This window comes from Microcaecilia unicolor, chromosome 6 (assembly GCF_901765095.1).
Source record: "Microcaecilia unicolor chromosome 6, aMicUni1.1, whole genome shotgun sequence".
In the NCBI taxonomy this organism is placed as follows: Eukaryota; Metazoa; Chordata; class Amphibia; order Gymnophiona; family Siphonopidae; genus Microcaecilia; species Microcaecilia unicolor.
In genome coordinates, this window is record NC_044036.1 from 30948132 (window position 1) to 30972473 (window position 24342).

Below are 24342 nucleotides of genomic sequence, written 5' to 3' on the forward strand. Positions count from 1 at the left end.
AGCAGTGGTGATCCTAAGTCGGCTGCCACCCGGGGCGGATTGCCACTGTGCACCCCCCCCCCAGGTGCAGCAGCGTCCATCCCCCCAGGGTGCAGCACGACACCCCCCCCCCAGCGCAATGACACCCCCCTCCCTGGCGCATCAAGCCCCCCCCCCGGGTGCATTCTTGGCTGCTGGAGGGTGCAGAGAGCAGCCGCGCGCCTGTCGGCTCCACTGGCTCCCTCTGCCCCGGAACAGGAAGTAACCTGTTCTGGGGCAGAGGGAGCAGGGAACCAGCGGAGCCGACAGGCGCGCGGCTGCTCTCTGCACCCTCCAGCAGCGTGCACCCGGGGCGGACAGCCCCCACTGCCCCGCCCTTGCTACGCCAAAACACTTAGCTACACCAGCGCAGGACACTTTTCTGCGCGTCTTAGTAAAAGGGCCTCTAACTGATTAGCACAAAAATGCCCACTCTCCATCCCCCCTCGACACACCCACTCAAAAAATGTAAAATATTTTTAGTACATAGCACACATATATTTAGCAGTTATTGCAGGACACCAGACCACGTCCCTGGGTCCACCATTTTAAGCTGCGCTGGGCTCACATTAGCACTTAATGCAGCTTAGTAAAAGGCCTCTTAAGTGTTCACATAATAACTGAAAGTGGTTTTACCCTCTTTGGCTTTTGAGACCATTCCATTTGCCTTCTATCTCCATAAGCATGCATTGAGAAAAAAACATTAAAAAAAAAAAAACCCACACATAACATAACTTATAGTAACATAGTAGGTGACGGCAGAAAAAGACCTCTACGGTCCATCCAGTCTGCCCAACAAGATAAACTCATATGCGCTACTTTATATGTATATCTGACCTTGATTTGTATCTACCATTTTCAGGGCACAGACTGTAGAAGTCTGCCCAGCACTAGCTCCACCTCCCACCACCAGCTCTGTCACCCAATCTCCGCTAAGCTACTGAGGATCCCTTCCTTCTGAACAGGATTCCTTTATGTTTATCCCATGCATTTTTGAATTGTTTTCATCTCCACCACCTCCTGTGGAAGGGCACTCCAAGTATCCACCACTCTCTCCGTGAAAAAATACTTCCCGACATTTTTCTTGAGTCTGCCCCCCCTTCAACCTCATTCCACGCCCTCTAGTTCTACCGCCTTCCCGTCTCCGGAACAGGTTCGTTTGCGGATTAATACCTTTCAAATATTTGACCGTCTCTATCATATCACCCCTGTTTCTCCTTTCCTCCAGGGTATACACATGTATGGGAGATTGAGGGGGAGGGGGATATAGGGGGGAATTAATTTAGTTGGTCTTGGGGATCTGTAGGGGAGGGAGGTGTTTTGAGCTTGTGAGAGGCTTTAAGAGTTCAGGCCTCTGGCACAATTGTTCTCTGCATTTGATGCATGGTTGGGGGAGTCCTCGTTGCGAAGGGGAGGGCAGAATGCAGTTAATAGGGATCTTAATTGGTCTGTTGATTGTTGGATTCATACTGCATTCCTATTTGTACTTTCATCGTCGTTGTTATGTCTAACTTTATTTTGTTGCATAAGTTTCAATTAAAAGATTTACTCATAAAAATACCACACACACATTCCAAAAGAGTGGCATCACTTAATAGTTTGCATGTGTAAGCGAAGTAGAAGGGAAGGGACGTAGGCCAACCAAAAAAGACAAAGTATCATAAGTACATAAGCATCGCCATGCTGGGACAGACCAAGGGTCCGTCGAGCCCAGCACCCTGTCACCGACAGCGGCCAAAAGAACAAGCAATTTGTCCCGCCCATCCTAGAAATACTGTATTATTCTCTCGTCCATTCAATAACATTCTATGGCTTTTTCCTCCAGGAAGCCATCCAACCCTTTTTTGAAGTCCGCTAAGTTAACCGCCTTAACCACCTTTTCCGGCAGCGAATTCCAGAGCTTAACTACGCGTTGAGTGAAGAAACATTTCCTCCGATTCGTTTTACATTTACCACACTGGAGCTTCATCGCATGCCCCCTTGTCCTAGTATTTTTGGAAAGCGTAAACAGACGCTCCACATCGACCCGTTCCATTCCACTCATTATCTTATAGACCTCTATCATATCTCCCCTCAACCGCCTTTTCTCCAAGCCGAAGAGCCCCAGCCTCTTCAGCCTATCCTGATAGGGAAGTCCTCCCATCCCCTGTATCATGTTTGTCGCCCTTCTCTGCACCTTTTCCAATTCCACTATGTCTTTTTTGAGTGCGGCGACCAGAATTGAACACAATACTCGAGGTGCGGTCGCACCATGGAGCGACACAACCGCAGAATAATATCCGTATTTTTGTTTTCGAGAGTGAAGAAATTACAAACTGCTAAAGAAACACAGCAGCAAGACTTGTTTGTAGTGTTTCACAAGTTAACAAAGCCTCTCTGTTGCTTTATTCATTACATTGGCTTCTGATTAAAGTTAGGGTAGCTTATAAATTATGGGTATTTGCCTTCCAAATCATTTGTGGATTGACACCGAATTATATGCTTCCCTTGATTGAGCTTCCTGCTCGTAATTCTATCCGAGGATGCAGGGACTTCCTACTTCTTCACTTCCCCAACTGTAAGAAAATGATATATAAATTGGTCCTTTCAGCTGACTTTTCGTATCAATGCACTAAGTGGTGGAATTCATTACCAAAACAAACATCAAAGATATCCCAGATTATATAAACCTCCATAAATCCCTAAAAACCTTTCTTTTTAAAAAACGTTCTTTCAACAAAAAGATGAATTCTAATCCAATCTTAAATGGTCCTTAAATATTTCTAAGTATCTTTCTTAACACTAAACTGAAATGTCATCATTCTGTAACATTGTGAAACAATTTGCATGTTTTTCTGTTTTGATTTACAAGATTTATTGTAAAATACATTATGTTTAATTGCAGTCAATTGCACTATACAGTGTATATTTCTCTAAGGGCCCTGTTTACTAAGGTGCACTAGTGTTGTTATTATTATTATTATTATTAATTACATTTGTACCCTGCGCTTTCCCACACATAGCAGGTTCAATGCGGCTTACATAGTAAATAGAATTACAAAGTCTTGAAGGAGAATGTTACAAGTTGTAGTAAACATAGTAGTAGTGGGGTTTTGAGGATATGTAAATTGAGCATGGAGAGGTAAACAAAGATAGGATGAGCAAAAGGAGAAGAGATTGGGAGGGGTAAGGAGTAGGAAGTAGGAAGGATGGAGAGGACGAGATTGAGGAATGAGCATAAGGAGATTGTGAGACATGGTCAAAAGTATAATAATCGTCAAGGCAGGAATCATGTGGATGGGCTTAAAAAGTTAAGTTGGGCCATTAGGGTAAGCTTTCTTGAAAAGATGGGTCTTCAACATTTTTCTGAATGGTTGATGGTCGTTGATTGTTCGGATGGATCTTGGCAGAGCGTTCCAAAGCTGGCTGCCCAAAAAGGAGAAACTGGATGCATAGGAGGTCTTGTATTTAATACCTTTGCAGTTGGGAAGGTGTAAATCAGTGGCGTAGCTACGTGGGGCCAGAGGGGGCCTGGGCCCCCGTAGATTTGGCCCTGGCCCCCCTGCCGACGATCCCCTTGAACCCCCCTCCCGCCACCAACTCTCCCCCGCTGTCGCTGCCCGCCCCGCCTCCGCATCAGATACCTTTTTTGCTGGCGGGGTTCGGGGACCTCCGCCAGCAAAAAAGGTATCTGATGCGGCGGTGGGGCGGGCGGGGGAGAGTTGGTAGCAGGAGAGGGGTTCAAGGGGATCGTCGGCAGGCCAGCAGGGGGGTTCAATGTGGCGGCGGCGGCGGCTCAGGGGGGGCGATGGTGGGGGGGGCAGCTAAACAGTGCCCCCCCACCTCAGGCTCTGGCCCCTCCTCCTGGTGAGGTCTGGCTACGCCACTGGTGTAGTTTGAGGTACGTACGAGAAGACGATGATCTATTTCTGGTTGGGAGGACGATGAGGTTATTCATGTAGTTAGGGGATTCTCCATATATGACCTTATGAATCATGTTTTCCTAATTCTTATGAATTATGTTTTTAGCCTCACTAAAAATTAGAATGTGCCATTAGTGCACGCTAATTTTTAGCACACGCTAGAAACGCTAGCGTGCCTACAGCGCGGCTTAGTGAACAGGGCCCTAAATATTTGTATCTGTAAGCCACATTGAACCTAAACATTGTTTGGGAAAATGCAAGATTAAAAAAAAAAAAGTCAAAATAAATAAATAAATAAATTCAGCCTAAGTGCAAGAAGCCCAAACCACCTGCCAACACTTTGGTCTCCAGGCCGTCTTATTTACACGCTCTCCGAAACACTTATTCCTTGGCTTGATAGAAATCAATGGGGGAAAGCCCAGCATCCATACACATGCAGAACCTGCTTATTACAGTCAGAAAATAAACCTCTAATGCTAAAGAGAGCTACAAGGCAAGAGGAACTGCTGGCATGTGAGGCCAGCATCTGTCCACACTGAAAAAATAAATCAACACTTGTTCCCAGCTATCCTAATATTTGTTCTTCAAGAAAGACGTAGAAGGGTGCGGCTTGCACAGGGCAGCGGGTGCAGTTCCTAGGCAGGGGCACAGAGGAAATAACTTGCATGGCTTTATCTCAGAAGCGTAGCCGGGTTGGGACGCCAGGGGGAGCGGAGAGGCGTGCGCGCACACTGCCTGAAAAATAGGCGCCGTCACCGTCTGAAGTCCGTTTGGAGGAGCGGTCGCTCCCCTGGCACCCCATCTAGCTATGCCTCTGCTTCAGGGGCGTAGCCAGACAGCAGATTTTGGGTGGGCCTAGGCAAGAAGTGGGTGGGCACCAAGTGTTCTCCCCCCAACATCAAAAAAAATATCTCAGCTGGTGGAAAAATGTTTCTGTGCACCTTGGCAGTCTGCAGCAAGCATGTGCTGAAAATTATTGTGGAGAGAAGTGTTTTTGTTACCATCAAGGGGAAGTCTGGCCAAGCTAAATGTGTGCTACTGTTGGGTGGGCCTGAGCCCTAACTGGGTGGGCTGAGGCCCACCCAGGCCCACCTGTGGCTACGCCACTGCTCTGCTTTATCTCCCTCACTGATTGGAAAGAGCCTATCTTCCCTACTCCTTCTCTGCTCTATATTCACCAGTCATCTACTACTTTGCAGGCTCTTCTAGTCAGGGCCTACTCCACCCCTGTCACAAAACTACCCCAAAATGAAATTAAATCTGACTTCAGGTGAGTTTGTTGCTTCTTCCAGTTTTTTTTTTTTTTTGTGTGTGTGTGGGGTTGAAATCACATCACTTTACCTCTGTAGTGGGAATGAGAGGACTTGATAGCTTCTCGGAGGAGGCCAAGAGCTCTGTTAAAGGAAGGAATCCTCCTCTGCTCATCAGTCCCTTTACTCATCAGTAATCCATCCAACCTGTGAGGAAATATGGAGTCGGAGTCACCCACCAGTAGGATACAGAGCACGAACACAAACCACCTTACAATTCCAGGTGACACAGGAACACAAGGCACTGCACAGGCTTACAGGGTTTCAATGCTGAGGAAGGAGTGTGGAAGTTCGCTAGTATTGTAGTGTATGTTTGAAAGAAAAAACTGCCATGGGCATTTGTGTAATTGTTTTCATAATCTTTGTATTATGGACGGAAGAATCTGGCCGCTTAAGGTTATTGTGTCTCTTCCAGCCTGTTTCCAGGCTCAGATTACTCAAAGCTCTTTTAGAACACGCTGTTTTGTTACCATGGCCAAAAGGCACAATCTTTGTTCTTTGTATGGAAACAAAACTTGCTGGTTAAGCTCAGCATCCTGTTTGAAAAGCTCTAGACCTTCCCACTAGATATCCAATAAACCAGCCAGCTCACATGCTGCAGGGTTTCTTTCATACACCTGCTGCAGAGCCGGTGCAAGGCATAAATAGATGAGGCGATTGCTTGTTGGCCCAGGCAGTCTAAGGAAACTCCCTAGGCTCACTTTTTCCCTCTCCACCAGTGTGCTTGCGTCTGCTTCTGTCCAGTGTGCTGGACTTGAACCTCAACTCTAGACCAGGGCTTTTCAACCCAGTCCTCGGGACACACCCAGCCACTCAGGCTTTCAAGATATCTACAATTAACATGCATGAGGTAGATTTACAGGCACTGCCTCCTTGGTATGCAAATCTCCATCATGCATATTCATCGTGAACATCCTGAATTCCCAAGGCTCTGAGGATTGGGTTCACTGCTCTGCTTAAGGCTTCGGGTATCTGGCATCCAATTTGTGTGTGTCCTCGCAATAATGCAGTAGATGATGGCAGATAAGAGTTCATTAACCCATCCTGTCTTCCTCAGGGTATCTCCCACCTGTCTGCCGTACAAACTTGACTACCTGTATAATATCCTTCCCTATCAAAGCCAGTTTTGTTGTCTTCCCTCACAGGTCCTCTACCATTCTGAGTAGATGAGCACACACAATCCTTTATTTATATCAACACCATGGTCCCGCCTCTTCCTGTGTCTTTCACTCAGTCCCTCAACTTTGTTCTACCAGTGCCCCCTGTATCTCTCCCAAGCACACTGTGTGTTTTGAACTTACATTCACAAACACTGATGCATCTGACATAAATAATAGTGAGGATGAAAGTTTCCTTCTCAGAACAGATTCTGCCTCTTTCATTATTTATTTCTCTTACGGCGCACCATAGGGTTCCACGTTGCTATGCACTCCAGACATGGTGCTAGGTCCAAGGCTGGATGTCGCATTCCAGTCACCATGTTTTGGTATGCATAATAACTTCATCAGAACCCGGGCCGTGAAGCATCCTACAGTAACAAAACAATGACAGTCTAGTGGTGACATCACTATTGTTTCCTATCTGATATTACTACAATGGGAAACTTTCAATTCAAGCAAAGCAGAAGTGCACTTCCTGCCCAGCTTTCTCCTTTACCATCCTTGACTACTACAGTCCTTTCTATCCATGCCCTGTCATCACCCCTCTTCTGCCATCTGTTTCTAGTACCCTCTTCCCCCCCTCCGCCATATCCCCCGCTAATCTAACTGGTCTAAGTTCAACCTCCCCTCCCCCTCTCTCTCACACACACCATTGCTTCCCTAAATTCCTCCTCTTCATCAACTGACCCCTTGCCTGTTTTCCTTACTAAATGGCTGGCCTCGTCTCGGATCCCACACTACCTTCCTCTCCTTATCTCTAGCCTCTAGGATGGTTTTGTTCCTCTCCTCTGGAAGCATGCCCTCGTCTACCCTCTACTGAAGAAACCTCATGTTTTCTTCGGGTTACTTCTTTTGCAGGTTATTCCAGACAGGAGCATAATCTTGATGACTCCCTGACATTTTGATAGACAATCCAACAAGTGGATGAGCTTCTTTGGAAATATATGAGACTCCTGATGCAGGCCTATCTGGCCGTAACACAGCTGTGTCAAGTCCAGTATATTCTACAATAAGCAGTTTCCACTGATTAGAATTTTGTCCGCTCATCCTTCAGACATCTTCGCTGTTTTGCCACATATTGTGTACTTTGCAAAGATTTGTTTCTTCTGTGTATACATTGAACATTGTACTACTACAACTTTCTCAACATATTGGCCAATGTGATACTCTTCATCCTTATCAATCTGGATTCAGGTCAAATCCATAGTACTGAAATTCACCTCATTGCCCTTAATGATTGCATCTGTACACCCCTTGATCGTCACTCCTCAGTTGTGCTGACCTCACTTGACCTCTCCTCTGCTTTCAGCTTGGTGGATCACTCTCTTACTCTGTCATCGCCAGTCAATCAGTACTACTGGCACTGTTCTATCTTGGTTCACTGGCTATCTTGTAGACTGTACATACCAGCTCAACTTTGATTACATTTCCACCATTCCACTTCCTGTTCAGCCATCCCTTAGGGCTCCATACTGGCTCCCACCCTCTTTTAGATTGTAAGCTCTGTCGAGCAGGGACTGTCTCTTCATGTTCAAGTGTACAGCGCTGCGTACGTCTAGTAGCGCTATAGAAATGATAAGTAGTAGTAGTAAGTGCTAGGTGAGGGTATTGGTAAGTGTGTTTTTCCTAGCAATAAAGGTGCTGGTACACAATTGCTAGGCCACCCTTCAGAAGTGGGGTGATCACTGAGGGACCCACCCCACAATAGCCAGGCCCCCTGCAACCAGTCATAGAAGCTATGACAAGACAGAATCGGTGTGTAGAACCTGATATCCATCATTAAAACTCAGGGTCCATGGGTCAATTTTAGCAGACAATGGAAAAGGTGCCAGTACCCCCAAGTACCGCCTCAAAAAAAGCCCTGGTATTGGTGATTGTTAAGGTTACAACAAGATTGTCCAACAGGGAGCAAATGAGAAATCTGTATGCAGAATTTTTTCTAATTTTTTTTTTTTTTTTTTACTGAGGAATGAATCAGATGGAAGGAATATCTGTTATGCTCCATTTTCTAACCTAGAAGTAGGCCAACAGATGAAATTACTGGTTAACATTGAGCCCCTACGTTACCTGATATGCAGGGTCGCCATAGTAAAATACCAACTTCTCTTTTCCTCTACAGGGATCTGAAATATTCAAAGGTTTGGTAAACAAAATCCATCATTAATATGTAAAATATGATACCTGCACGAGTTCAAGTACAAAAGCTGAGCTTTTCACATTGTTCCTCAAACGAGTGGGAATCTCTCACTCTGATCTAAAGTAGGTTATGTAGATCTCCTCAGTGCACCATTTGGTGAAAAATAAATGCATTTTTAACTCAACAGTTTGCATAAAAAGCAACAAAAAATGATTTCAAATAAAAAATATTCTTCAATTAGCATGAAAACTGCTGGAAATTTCTAGGTGCTGAGAGATATTTTCAGGGCATCACACATCTTGGACTAAGATTTACAGAGCATTCCCTCATAAAGTCCACCTCAGTGAGCAAGAAGCAGTGAAGTGAGAAAGTAGCACTTATGAGGCTCTCAACTGGTAACTGGCCATCTTGATATCTATGCGTGTGAAAGGCAAAATATAAGAGGCCCAGTATATAGAGAGGCCCAGTATCAGAGAGAGAAGGCTCAGTGGAGATAGGAAGGAGGCTTGGTTTCTGTAGAAAGAGGGAGGAGGCTCAGCAGGGGTAGGAAGGAGGCCTGATATCAGAGAAAGGGGGCTCAACAGGGACAGGGGGAAGCCTGATGACAGAGAGAAGAGGCTCAGCACTGGAGAATGAAGGAGGCCTGATGTCAGAGGGAGGAGGCTCAGTAGGTGTATAAAGAAGGCCTAGAGGGGCATAATCGAAAGGGATGCCCAAGTTTTGCTGAGGACGTCCTCACAAAACGTCCCGATGGAGGGGTGGGGAAACCCATATTATCGAAACAAGATGGATGTCCATCTTTCGTTTTGATAATACAGTCGGGGACGCCCAAATCTTGAAATTTAGGTCATCCTTAGAGATGGCCATCCCTAGACTTGGTTGTTTCTGATTTTCGGCAATAATGGAAACCAAGGACGCCCATCTCAGAAACGACCAAATGCAAATCCTTTGGTCATGGGAGGAGCCAGCATTCATAGTACTCTGGTTCCCCTGACATGCCAGGACACCAACTGGGCACCCTAACGGTCACTGCAGTGGACTTCATAAATTGCTCCCAGGTACATAGTTCCCTTATCTTGTGTGCTGTGCCCCCCAAATCCCCACAAAACCCACTACCCCCAACTGTACAGCACTACCATAGCCCTTATGGGTGGAGAGGGGCACCTAGATGTGGGTACAGTGGGTTTTGGAGGGCTCGCTGTTTCCTCCAGAAACGTAACAGCTAGGGGGGATGGGCCTGGGTCCCCCTGCCTGAAGTGCACTGCACCCACTAAAACTGCTCCAGGGACCTGAATACTGCTGTGATGGACCTTAGCATGACATTTGAGGTTGGCATAGAGGCTGGCACAAAATATTTGTAAAGATTCTTTTAAGGGTAGGAGGGGGTTAGTGACCACTGGGGGAGTAAGGGGAGGTCATCCCCAATTCTCTCCGGTGGTCATCTGGTCAGTTCGGGCACCTTTTTGTGTCTTGGTCATAAGAAAAACAGGACCAGGTAAAGTCGTCCAAATGCTCATCAGGGACGCCCTTTTTTTTTCCATTATGAGTCGAGGACGTCCATGTGTTAGGCATGCCCAAGATCTGCCTTCGTTACGCCACCGACACGTCCCCATGAACTTTGGTCGTCCCTGCGACAGAAAGCAGTTGGGGACGCCCAAAATCGGCTTTCGATTATTCCGATTTGGGCAACCCTGTGAGAAGGACACCCATCTTCCGATTTGTGTCGAAAGATAGGTGTCCTTCTCTTTCGAAAATGAGCCTGCTAGTGTCACAAGGGCTCAGTACTGCAGGCTTGTATTAGAGGGAGGAGGCTCAACAGGGATAGGAGGAGGCCTGGTATCAGAGGGAGAAGGCTTGGTGAAAGTAGGAAGGACTCTGGTATCAGAGGGAGGAGGTTCAGCAGAGGTAGGAAGGTAGAGAGGGTGGAGACTACATCAGAGCCAAGAGTACTAGGTCTGGAGCAGAGATCACCAAAATCATATGTAGGGGAAACTTGAAGAAAAACTTCTGGGAATGGTGGGGAACTGGATGGAGGTCTAAGGATGTGGAGAGAAGACTGGAAAGAGGAGGGGAACCACCACTGGAGGGAGATAAGACTTGATGGGGAGAAGATGGAGGAGTATGAAAAGAAGAAAGGACTTATAATATTAGAGAGAAATGAAGATGAGGGGAAGGATGAAACAGTGAGGGAGAGAACTGGGAATGGTGAATGAGATAAAGAGAAGGGACCCTGGATTATAAAGGGGTTGTGGGGAAGGAATCCATGGAGACGAGGAATGGAGGAAGAGGAACAGGGGAAAGGAGAGCAGACAGGAAGAGTGGACAAGAAGAAAGAGAACAGAGAAAGAAAGAAAAAAAAAGAATTGAAATATCTACTCAGAAAGAAAAAGACAAAGAGAGAGCACTGTAACAGAAATGACATGCTGGAAAAATGTACACTTAGATTGTGAAAGAATGGTATTTGCTCTCCTTCCATATGAAAAGACACAGTATAGGGACTGTATGAGGTATGTGTATGTTTGTGTGTGTGGGCATGTATAGTAACAAAGTAAGTGACGGCAGATAAAAACTTGAATGGTCCATCCAGTCTGCCCAACAGTCACATTCATTCTCGATTCTAGATCAAATCAACAATGAACGTGAGATTGCCGTCAAGGCCCACTCCAGCCTATCTAAATCTGTCTTGCCATTTGCTGGACACAGACCGTAAAAGTCTGCCTGGAACTGTCCTCCCGTTCCAAATTACTGGAGTTTCCATCAAAGCAGTGGCGTTCCTAGGCTGGCTGACACCCGGGGTGAATCGCCGAAGCGCCCCCCCTCCTGGGTGCAGCGTGCCCCCCCCAGTGAAATTACACCCCCCCCCCGGGTGCAGCGCGACCCCCTCGGCGAAATTACACCCCCTCCGGCTGCAGCGCGACCCTCCCGGGTGCATTTTACCTGCTGGGGGGTGCCGCGTGCCTGTCGGCTCCGAGTCCGCTCGTTCCCTGCTGCTCCCTCTGCCCCGGAACACGAAGTAACCTGTTCCACGCAGAGGGAGCAGCAGGGAGGGAATGAGCGGACTTGGCCAACAGGCACGCGGCACCCTCCAGCGGCATGCACCCGGGGCGGACCGCCCCCACCGCCCCCCCCCCTTGGTATGCCACTGCATCAAAGATCTCTCCAGCCCATCCTAAACTGGATTGCTACATGCAGGACTCAGACCATACAAGCCAGCCCAGCATTGGCCTTAGTTGATACAGCCAGAGTTGCCTAAGCACCACTTGATATGCAAACACATAGGCAACCCTTTAAATTTTGTTTTTTTATACCTTTCATTCTCTAATTAGAGAGCCTCTGTCTTCATCCCACGCCATTCTGAATTCCGCCACAGTTTTGTTTTCTCCACCACCTCCTTCAGGAGGGCATTTCAGCCATCAACCACCATCTCCGTGAAAAAGAATTTTCTGACATTAATCCTAAGTCTACCATCCCTCAATTCATGTCCTCTAGTTTTACCATTTTCCCTTCTCTGGAAAATATAACCAAAATACGAAAGTGCAAAACCCTTACGGGAGAAACTACACTGGCTACCACTCAAGGAACGCATCACTTTTAAAGTATGCACCTTAGTCCACAGAATCATTCATGGTGAAGCCCCTGCATACATGTTCGACCTGATTGACCTGCCACCCAGAAACGCTAAAAGATCGTCCCGAACCTTCCTCAATCTCCATTTCCCTAAATGCAAAGGCATAAAATACAAAGCACTGCACGGATCGACTTTTACATACATGAGCACACAACACTGGAATACACTACCCCGCAGCCTGAAAATGACCTACAAACTGACCGACTTCCGCAAACTACTAAAGACTTATCTCTTCGAGAAAATCTACGGCAAGGATCAAAACACATAAAGCCCACACAATCTCATAGACACGCATCAATACACTCTCTGAACCTCTACTCCCGCGCTCTCACCACTCTTAAACCCTACCCACTGACAAAATTGTCAGACCTCCCTGTTCCCTCGATTATGTTTTGCCCCCTCTCAACTCACCCCTGTTATATTCCACTGTTCGATCCCCTAAGAATATCCTGAGCTTACTCTGTCTTATATAATTCTTCACAATGTAACCCATAATTGTACTGCAACCAACTGCACTTCCATCTTTTAAAATGTATTGTAAGCCACACTGAGCCCGCAAATAGGTGGGAAAATGTGGGATACAAAAGTAAATAAATAAATAAATAAATATCTGTTTCTTTGTTCTTTCAAGTATTTAAACGTCTGTATCATATCTCCCCTGCCCCTCTTCTCCTCTAGGGTATACATATTCAGGTCTTCCAGTTTCTTCTGGTAAGTCTTTTGGCGCGATTCCCATATAATTTTTGTCACCTTCGTCTAGACCGCTTCAAGTCTTCTTACATCTTGAGCTTGATATGGCTTCCAAAACTGAACACAATACTCCAGGTGGGGCCTCACCAATGACTTGTACAGGGGCATCAACACTTCCTTTTTTTCTGCTGGTCATACCTCTCTCTATACAACCTAGCATCTTTCTGGCTACAGCCACCGCCTTGTCACGCCGTCTCATCACCTTCAGATCCTCAGATACTATCACCCCAAGGTCCCTCTCCCTGTCTGTGCATATCAGCCTCTCACCTAACACATATGTCTCCCTTGGATTTCTACTCCCTAAGTGCATCACTCTGCACTTCTTTGCATTGAATTTTAATTACAATGATACCAATTAGGGGACAATGCTTATTAACCTAGAGTTAAGTATCATCAAGTAACAGCTTATGTTGGCTGTTCAGAATGTAAGAGTGGAGGATTTATATTTAGATACAGGTGGTGTGCGGTGAATGCAAGGATGAGTGAGTGGGTTTTTAATATTAGGTAGCAGTGTCAGTCGTTATAGGGTGGTACTGCAATGTAATAAATTCTTTTGGGATATCGAAAGAATAGTGGAGTCCTTTTGTAATAGATTGAATTTTAATTGCCAAATATTAGACCATTCTCCTAACTTTTGCAGATCCTTTTTCATGTTTTCTACTCCCTTTGGGGTGTCCACTCTGTTACAAATCTTGGTATCATCTGCAAAAAGGCAAACCTTATCATCTAACCCTTCGGCAATGCCGCTTACAAACTGGATGGGAAGAGAGATGGTGATGTGCAGAGGAACAAATGGTGAGGAGAAAAGAGATGGGTGGATTTGCACTGGACTGGGAGCTGAATGGGACTAGGGAGATGGATATTTAGGGGTGAGGACTAGATTTGTCCGGGGGATAGTTAGGTGAGAAGATGGGGAATGTGCAGAACTAATGAACCCTCTGTTTGATCTATGCTAATGTCTATAATAATCACATCTTAATCTTCAGATTATTTTCAGGAGGATGAGCAGATCTTCCACTATAAGAATTCTGGGTTGTAATGTGTTGCAGGGTTTGGGGTTTTTTTTTTTAAAATTGAGGGGCTTTTGCAACTTGTGCTTTGCTTGGTGAAAACATTTTTCCCCATAAATTAATTTTAGAAGGGGTTCTTTGGTACCCCAGGGAGCTCCATTCAGCACATCTTTCACTCTGCTTGTGACTCCAGTTTACATTGTGGATTTTTAATATTCACTGCCCTACATTCGCCGGTCCTAATGGTGTTGATTACACCATCCTTCATTTTAACACTACTTTTAACAGATTACTTGTGTCACAAGAAACAAATGCAAAAGCTTAAAACTGAATACAACAATAAAACCTTTCCACATTGTCTAGAATAGACAGTGTAGTGACAGGAGGCGATTTTCTTGGAGTTTGGTTTGCTTCACACACACACACACAACACACCAGTGGCGTAGCCAAGGGTGGGCTTGGGACTTTGGGTTCAGGCCCACCCAGTAGCAGCATACCTATGATGTGGCTGGCAGGGATCCCCAAGCCCCACCAGCCGAAAACTCCCAATGTGTCCCTCCTGCATACCTTGTAAGTAGCAGATCTTCACCTGCAGTGACCAGTGACATACATACTGCTCGCACCGGCCCCACAGCCTTCCCTCTGATGTATTTCTGCCTAGGCGGAAACAGGAAGTTGCATCAGAGGGAAAGGTGTGGGGCCAACATGAGCAGTGTGTATTAGTTGCTGCTCGGGAGAGGGGGGATGTTTGAGAGACCAAATGGCATGCAGGCGAGAGAAGGAGAGACCAAATCACCTGTGGGATGGGGCGAGGTTCTTCTGCCCACCCATCTTGAGCCCAGGCCCACCCAAAATTGGGTGTCTGGCCCCTGCAACACACACACACACACACACACACAAAATCAATTCTTCTTACAGTTTAATTACATTTTATTTGTCTAGATTTTGTTTTAGTTCCTTTTGGACAGGCTGGGCCAGTGCAAGGACATTAGGTGAATCTTCATTCTTGTACCCTTCAATTATCTTTCACTCCCCTTGTGACTCTTCCCCCCTCCCCCAAATATTCTGATCAAGACAGCTGAGTTTAATTATTACCAGCATCAAACATCCCACAACAATCCTGTAAAAATTGAACAATTGGGCATCATACTTCTAAATCTATATAATAAAACTCACCCTCAACGTTCTGAAGACACTGATGTCACTGAAGCCAAGCCACTGACGTCACTTCCTTCATGAAGGGTTCGTGGTGGTGAAGCCACCGAAATCACCAAGTCTCTGGGCCCCGCCCTCGCGTCAAACGTGATGACATCGAGGGCGGAGCAATGGCGTCAGTGGCTTCAGAACGAAGAAGGTGATAAAGGTGTGTTGATGAGGTGCGGAGCAATGGCGTCAGTGGGTTCACAACGACGAAGGGGTAGGGAGGGGGGGTTGGGGAGGAAAACCTTGCTAGCGCCCGTTTCATTTGCTCCAGAAACGGGCCTTTTTTACTAGTTTTTAAATAACTCAGTTTCCCAATCCCCTAATGAATGGCCATTTCCTCTCGGTAAATGTTTGCCTTGGTACTTGCCCATGCTTGATATATATGTGAAACAATATTTAATATTTAGAAGTATGATGCCCCTTGTGACACTTCCCCCCTCCCCCAAATATTCTGATTAAGACAGCTGAGTTTAATTTATTACCAGCATCAATCATCCCAGAACTATCCTGTAAAAATTGAACAATTGGGCATCATAGTTCTAAATATTAAATATTGTTGAGGGTGAGTTTTATTATATAGATTATCCCCTATCCAGGGCTGGCGTTGGGGGGGGGGGGGGGTGGGTATACAGGGCAGTTGCCCTGGGAGCCACAGCTCCAGGGGGCCCCCATGGAACAGCATATCTTCCCCTCCTGTCCAATGCTTCCCCCATATTCCCAGTCTACTTTTAAAATGCATTTTTCTTCGCAGGGGGTCGCTGGTGCAGCAATGATTCTGATGTGCTGCCTGTGGCCCCCTCAGTGATTTCCCTCTGCCGTGGTCCGCTCCCCTTTGACACAACTTCCTGTCTCTGCCTGGATGGACTGGCAGAGGGAAATCGCTGAAGGGGCCGCAGGCAGCACATCAGAGTCACTGCCCCAACCCCTGCCAGACAAGGTCCTCTTCTTGCAAAAGGCTTCCTTCTGTTTCTGACGTCCTGCATGTACAACGTGCAGGACGTCAGAAACAGAAGGAAGCCTTTTGCGAGAAGAAGAGGACCTCGGCTGGTGAGTGGGGGTTGGGGTCCCCCGCCAGCAAAGGTAGGCAACGGCTGGTTGGCGCCTGGAGAGGGGGTTGAGAGGGTCATCGGCAGGGAGGGGGGCAAAATTGATGGTGGTGGCGGCGGGGTCGGCAATGGTGGGGGGGGTGTCGGCAATGGCGAGGGGGGGTGTCGGCAATGGCGAGGGGGGTAGCGGCACCAGGGGGGGGGCTAAAATGTGCCCCCTCACCTCGGGCTCTGGACCCTCCTCCCGCCGAAGTCTGGCTATGCCCCTGACTGGGATAGACCGAAGGTCCATCAAGCCCAGTATCCTGTTTCCAACAGTGGCCAAGCCAGGTCACAAATACTTGGCAAGATCCCCAAAAAAGCTCAATACATTTTATGCTGCTTATCCCAGAAATAAGCAGTGGATTTTCCACAACTCAGGTTAATAATGGTCTATGGATGTGTCCTTTAGGAAGCTGTCCAGACCTTTTTTAAACCCTGCCCAGTGTGTGGCGATGGTCCAAAAAGCAAACAGAATGCTAGGAATTATTAGAAAAGGGATAGAAAATAATCCAAAGAATATTATAATGCCTTTGTATGAATATTCATGAAAGAGATTTGCATGCAAATCTCTCTGATAAGTACATAAGTACATAAGTAGTGCCATACTGGGAAAGACCAAAGGTCCATCTAGCCCAGCATCCTGTCACCGACAGTGGCCAATCCAGGTCAAGGGCACCTGGCACGCTCCCCAAACGTAAAAACATTCCAGACAAGTTATACCTAAAAATGAGGAATTTTTCCAGTCCATTTAATAGCGGTCTATGGACTTGTCCTTTAGGAATCTATCTAACCCCTTTTTAAACTCCGTCAAGCTAACCGCCCGTACCACGTTCTCCGGCAATGAATTCCAGAGTCTAATTACTCGTTGGGTGAAGAAAAATTTTCTCCGATTCGTTTTAAATTTACCACACTGTAGCTTCAACTCATGCCCTCTAGTCCTAGTATTTTTGGATAGCGTGAACAGTCGCTTCACATCCACCCGATCCATTCCACTCATTATTTTATACACTTCTATCATATCTCCCCTCAGCCGTCTCTTCTCCAAGCTGAAAAGCCCTAGCCTTCTCAGCCTCTCTTCATAGAAAGTTGTCCCATCCCCACTATCATTTTCGTCGCCCTTCGCTGTACCTTTTCCAATTCTACTATATCTTTTTTGAGATACGGAGACCAGTACTGAACACAATACTCCAGGTGCGGTCGCACCATGGAGCGATACAACGGCATTATAACATCCGCACACCTGGACTCCATACCCTTCCTAATAACACCCAACATTCTATTCGCTTTCCTAGCCGCAGCAGCACACTGAGCAGAAGGTTTCAGCGTATCATCGACGACGACACCCAGATCCCTTTCTTGATCCGTAACTCCTAACGCGGAACCTTGCAAGACGTAGCTATAATTCGGGTTCCTCTTACCCACATGCATCACTTTGCACTTGTCAACATTGAACTTCATCTGCCACTTGCACGCCCATTCTCCCAGTCTCGCAAGGTCCTCCTGTAATCGTTCACATTCCTCCTGCGACTTGACGACCCTGAATAATTTTGTGTCATCGGCGAATTTAATTACCTCACTAGTTATTCCCATCTCTAGGTCATTTATAAATACATTAAAAAGCAACGGACCCAGCACAGACCCCTGCGGGACCCCACTAACTACCCTCCTCCACTGAGAATACTGGCCACGCAATCCTACTCTCTGCTTCCTATCTTTCAACCAGTTCTTAATCCATAATAATACCCTACCTCCGATTCCATGACTCTGCAACTTCTTCAGGAGTCTTTCGTGCGGCACTTTGTCAACGCCTTCTGAAAATCCAGATATACAATATCAACCGGCTCCCCATTGTCCACATGTTTGCTTACCCCCTCAAAAAAATGCATTAGATTGGTGAGGCAAGACTTCCCTTCACTAAATCCGTGCTGACTTTGTCTCATCAGTCCATGTTTTTGTATATGCTCTGCAATTTTATTCTTAATAATAGCCTCCACCATCTTGCCCGGCACCGACGTCAGACTCACCGGTCTATAATTTCCCGGATCTCCTCTGGAACCTTTCTTAAAAATCGGAGTAACATTGGCTACCCTCCAGTCTTCCGGTATTACACTCGATTTTAGGGACAGATTGCATATTTCTAACAGTAGCTCCGCAAGTTCATTTTTTAGTTCTATTAATACTCTGGAAGAATACCATCAGGTCCCGGTGATTTACTACTCTTCAGCTTGCTGAACTGACCCATTACATCCTCCAAGGTTACAGAGAATTTGTTTAGTTTCTCTGACTCCCCCGCTTCAAATATTCTTTCCGGCACCGGTGTCCCCCCCAAATCCTCCTCGGTGAAGACCGAAGCAAAGAATTCATTTAATTTCTCCGCTACGGCTTTGTCCTCCTTGATCGCCCCTTTAACACCATTTTCGTCCAGCGGCCCAACCGACTCTTTGGCCGGTTTCCTGCTTTAATGTATCTAAAAAAGTTTTTACTATGTATTTTTGCTTCCAACGCTAATTTCTTCTCAAAGTCCTTTTTGCCCTCCTTATCTCCGCTTTGCATTTGGCTTGGCATTCCTTATGATCTATCCTGTTACTTTCAGTTGGTTCTCTTCTCCACTTTCTGAAGGATTGTTTTTTGGCTCTAATGATTTCCTTTATCTTACTGTTTAGCCACGCCGGCTGACGTTTAGTCTTTTTTCCCTTTTTTCTAATACGTGGAATATATTTGTCCTGAACCTCCAGGATGGTGTTTTTAAACAGCATCCACGCCTGATGCAAGTTTTTTACTCTGCGAGCTGCTCCTTTCAGTCTTTTTTTCACCATTTTTCTCATTTTGTCGTAATCACCTTTTCTATAGTTAAACGCTAGCGTACTTGATTTCCTAGTTTCACTTCCTTCAATGCCAATATCAAAACCGATCATATTATGATCACTGTTATCAAGCGGCCCTCGTATCGTTACCCCCTGCACTAGATCATGAGCACCACTAAGGACTAAGTCTAGTATTTTTCCTTCTCTTGTCGGCTCCTGAACTAGCTGTTCCATGAAGCTGTCCTTGATTTCATCAAGAAATCTTATGTCCCTTGCGTGTACAGATGTTACATTAACCCAGTCTATATGCGGGTAATTGAAATCCCCCATTATTATTGTGTTGCCCAGTTTGTTTGCGTCCCTGATTTCCTTTAACATTTCCGCATCCGTCTGTTCGTCCTGGCCAGGCGGACGGTAGTACACTCCTATCACTATCCTTTTCCCCTTTGCACATGGAATTTCAATCCACAGTGATTCCAAGGAGTGTTTTGCTTCCTGCAGAATTTTCAATCTATTTGATTCAAGGCTCTCGTTAATATACAATGCTACCCCTCCACCAATCCGATTCACCCTATCACTACGATATAATTTGTACCCCGGTATGACAGTGTCCCACTGGTTATCCTCCTTCCACCAGGTCTCAGAGATGCCTATTATATCTAATTTTTCATTTAGTGCAATATATTCTAACTCCCCCATCTTATTTCTTAGGCTCCTGGCATTCGCATATAGACATTTCAAACTATGTTTGTTGTTCCTAAGTACATCATGCTTAGTACTTGACAGTATTAATTGGCAATCTTTTGTCTGATTTTTATTGTTATTTAAAGATACCCGATCTACTACAATCTCTTTGCAACCTCACTATCAGGATACTCTATCTTCCCTGTTATGGTGATATCTTTGAAAGATACCTTATCCCGAACCATGCTCTTTTGAGCGACTGTCGGCCTTCCCCCCATTTCTAGTTTAAAAGCTGCTCTATCTCCTTCTTAAACGCCGATGCCAGCAGCCTGGTCCCACTCTGGTTAAGATGGAGCCCATCCTTTCGGAATAGGCTCCCCCTTCCCCAGAATGTTGCCCAGTTCCTAACAAATCTAAAGCCCTCCTCCCTGCACCATCGTCTCATCCACGCATTGAGACTCTGGAGCTCTGCCTGTCTCTTGGGCCCTGCGCGTGGATATCCCAAAAACCTGACTGGCTCGGGTGCTTCCAGGACCAGGTTTGGGAACCACTGCACTCAACTGTTATTCTGGGCCTGGGATTCATAGATAGATAGATTAGGTAGATAGTCCTGCACTGCCTCTGCTGTATGCAAATCGATCTTATGCATGTTCAAGATGAATATCCTGAAAACCTGGACCCCTGCTTCAGGGTTCCTCTACTGGACTGCTCCAAGTTATAAGGGACATTCTGAGCTGGTCCTGGGTTTTGGCCCATTATATTCAGTGGACTTGTAGTTCCCAGTGGCGTAGCCACAGGTGGGCTGGGGTGGGCCAGGGCCCACCCAAATAGGGCTCAGGCCCACCCAACAGTAATACACATTTAGCAGTAGCTGGTGGGGATCCCAATCTCTGCTAGCTGAAGACTTGCCCCCTGATGGTAACGAAAACGCTACCCTCCACGATACCGGCACCTGCAGTGGCGTACCAAGGGGAGGGGCGGTGGGGGCAGTCTGCCCCGGAGGCACGCCGCTGGGGGGGGTGCCGCGTGCCTGTCGGCTCTTCGTTTTCATGCTCCCTCTGCCCCTGAACAGGTTACTTCCTGTTCCTGGGCAGAGGGAGCATGACAACGAAGAGCTGGCAGGCGCGCGGCACCCCCCCAAAGCAGCGTGCACCCGGGGGGGTTCTTTCACTAGGGGATCGGGGGTTCTTTCGCCGGGGAGGGGCGTCGCGCTGTTCCGGGGGGGGGGGGCTGCACTCGGGGGGCGGGGCGCATCGACGATCCGCCCCGGGTGTCAGCCCCCCTAGGAACGGCTCTGGGCACCTGCACATTCTCAGTTTTCGGCGCCTGCCTGCTGCAGACTGCCAAGGTGGAGAGAAGCATTTTTCCACCAGCTGAGATATTTTTTTTGTGGTGTGGAGAACACCTGGTGCCCACCCAGTTCTTGCCTAGGCCCACCCAAAATCTGTTGTCTGGCTACGCCCTCGGGAGTTCCGTCATTGAACGGGATTAAAGCAGGACTGTCCCAGTTTGCTCCTGATGACCCGATGACCCTATTTTTAAGGCTGAGCATTAAAATTTGCTTATTCAAAAAAACACAAGGAAATGTTTGACCTTTGTATCCATTTAAATCTCCTACCTGCCCAGTCTTTCTTGTTTGTTTGTGCGTGTGTGTGTTTGTTACCAACCATCTTGTGTAGACTGGGTTGCTGTTTAATCTCTCAACCTGTATTTTTGAAACAATTATTTAGTGCAAGTTTAAAATACAGCGGAGATGAGAAGAGTACATAAGTGATACCTGCTTTAAAAGACTGATCATATTTTTCATTTATTTAAATAGCAGGCCAATCTGAGCAAAGGGTGTATATCAATTCCTTCCCGTCCTTATCAGTGCAGCTGTTCAAATAAAGGAGCTTCCACAGCACACGCTATCTATGTGTGTATTTTGTGCTGCTTCAATCTGAACTGTTTGACAGACAGGCAGGGACAGCCTGACAATCATCTGGGCCCCCCCAGGCAATAAGGGTCATGGGCCCCTAACCACCTAAGTGGAAGCTAAGGGAGAGCTGGTCTCTACTGCTGCCCCAATGGTCAGTCAGCCCCTGCAGACTGGCACTAGGTGCTGCTTGGAGACCCTTGAGCACCAGACTGGGATGCATTCGTGCCCACTGTCACCCAATTCCCCTGAAAGACACATTATTATTAACCCTACATTGTCTTCCAGGCTGTTCACCTGCTTACAGCGTTCATTCATGTGAAATGCTCTGTAATTTTCATACTTGTCCTTGATAAACATTGCGACCTTTCCATCATGTGTTTATAATTGTCGTATTGTCACATTTAATCAGGTACAGTGCACTTTTTTTCAACTTCTGCACAGTGAAATTGGCTAAAGCAAGCTTCACTAAATTTACCAGCTGGAGTCTAGAGAACGCTTCCCATGAACAGGTAGAGAGTGCCAACACAGTAGCTCTATAATTGTGATGGAATGTGGCTTAAATAAATGAGCCCTTCATTCCACCTTATTGTTCAAACTACCATCTCCCCATAGCTCAGTGCCATGGAGTTCAGGAGAATAAAATAGTCAATGCCCCACTGGTTACCCCTCATTAACACCGCCTTATTTCCGACTAACCTCTTTTTGGCCATATACCAAGGCCTTATTATACAGACTGATGCCAGTCGACAGTTTGTCCATTCTGTCCTCTTCGCTCACAAACCCTATGTCAAAGATGTAGGCATAACCCTGCTCCGCCAGGCATCGTGCAGCTCTGAGCCTGGGGTCCTCGTCCGAGACACCTGGGGCTCCCAGGCCCATCAGCAGGGACACCTTCTCGGCACATTTTGAGGCATCCTGCTCCTTGTTCAGTCTGTCATACACATAGGCCAAGTTAGCCCAAGCATTCAGGTTGCTTGGATCTTCCTGAGTGATATTGAGGAATATTTCCTTGGCTTTGTCAAACCTGTCTAAGTAAAAGGAGAAGACTCCAAGCAAGTTCCTCACTGCATACTGCTGAGACACGCTCTCAAACTCCAACTGGAACTGCAGGCTGTCTCGCTTGAGCTGGATGTCTCGGCTTTGGAAACGCACAGGTGTGCCGGACTCACAGTTCAGATTCATCTCCAGGTGAAAGTGACCAGGAATGTAGTCCATCTCATCGATCAGCTTCTCGATATCCACCGTGGGGCTTTCATCCATGATTGCGGGCTGTGTGTGCTTTCTAATGGAGTGCCACTTCCTTTCTCAGTTTTCCATCTGGATGGGTTCCCGTCCCTACCGGTTATTCTGGTTTGTAAGACTCACCTGTAGGAGGGAAGGAGCTTGTAATGGGAGGGGCTGCAGGGGTGAATACCTCAGCATGCTGAGCCACTGGCAAAGAGCTGACATTTACAACACAGATCTGACTTACCTGATGATCAGTTTACCTTACCTTCATACATATTCTGTGTACGGGAATAGACTAGAGACGTGCCTGCCTTGTAGGGACATGTATAAGTCCTACATAGTTAATTATTCTTTCTCTATTAATTAGAAGACACTTCTAGACCTGTGCCCTATACTTTAATCCACTAAGTCTAAATTTGAATTCAGTTTGGCATAGAAATGGGCACGCTAGGCAACATAAGAGCCAGAATACCCTGCTACACAACAACACCAAGAATGTAACGGGCTCACCCCAACTCTCCCTCTTCCTACCTAATGTTTCCCCAATGTATCTACCATATTCTACCACAATCACACCTTACACTTGTGCACACTTTGTATTTGTTCAGGCCGGAACCGGTGAACGCCGCTACGGTACTATGTAAGCCACATTGAGCTTGCAAATAGGTGGGAAAATGTGGGATACAAATGTAACAAGAGAAATGGGAAAAACACCGCTTGACTTATAAATATGCAGCAAAACAAAAAACGGGTGAGATCAAGCAATTTGCATGCTGGTGAAGAAAAATAGCAGAAGAGGGGAAGAAGGACCTCAGACTGGTGACATTTAGCCAAATTAGTGGGGTTACTCATGCACATATACCCCTTAGGCACAGTCACCGTACTTCAATCACTGGTCCTGTTAGACTGCCACTGGAATGCTTTGATGTTTCACTTATATATACTGTCATCTACCAACCTTCGAAAGCTAATCAAGAAATGTATTAAGTTATGTCCAATAAAAAAGGTATCATCTTATTTTCTTTTCCATGTTTTATTTTGTTTGATTTCTATAGATTCTACATGGAATGTTGCTATTCCACTAGCAACATTCCATGTAGAAGTCGGCCCTTGCAGATCACCAATGTGGCCGCGCAGGCTTCTGCTTCTGTGAGTCTGACGTCCTGCACGTACGTGCAGGACGTCAGACTCACAGAAACAGAAGCCTGCGCAGCCTTCTACATGGAATGTTGCTAGTGGAATAGCAACGTTCCATGTAGAATCTCCAATAGTAGCAACAGAATCTCAATAGTAGCAACATTCCGTGTAGAATCTCCAATAGTAGCAACATTCCATGTAGAATCTCCAATGGTATCTATTTTACTGTCATAGTAATGCTTGAATGTTTTCACTTATATACACTGTCAGCTAGCACATTTGCTTATTTCCGATCTGACGAAGAAGGGCAACCTTCGAAAGCTAATCAAGAAATGTATTAAGTTATGTCCAATAAAAAAGGTATCA

General features: G+C 46.4%; 1 protein-coding gene across 1 annotated transcript in view; it reads right to left on the reverse strand.

Annotated features, from left to right (window-relative positions):
* TTC22 (tetratricopeptide repeat domain 22) overlaps positions 1–22921 on the reverse strand; it is a 36281-nt gene extending 13360 nt beyond the window's left edge. Inside the window, exons 1-3 of the mRNA XM_030207292.1 lie at positions 22309–22921; positions 8458–8513; positions 5262–5377 (exon numbers count right to left, since the gene is read on the reverse strand). Of these exons, the coding sequence (XP_030063152.1) occupies positions 5262–5377; positions 8458–8513; positions 22309–22872 (736 nt within the window). The 5' untranslated portion in view covers positions 22873–22921. The remainder of the gene's footprint in view (positions 1–5261; positions 5378–8457; positions 8514–22308) is intronic.
* Positions 22922–24342: the final 1421 nt, after the last annotated feature.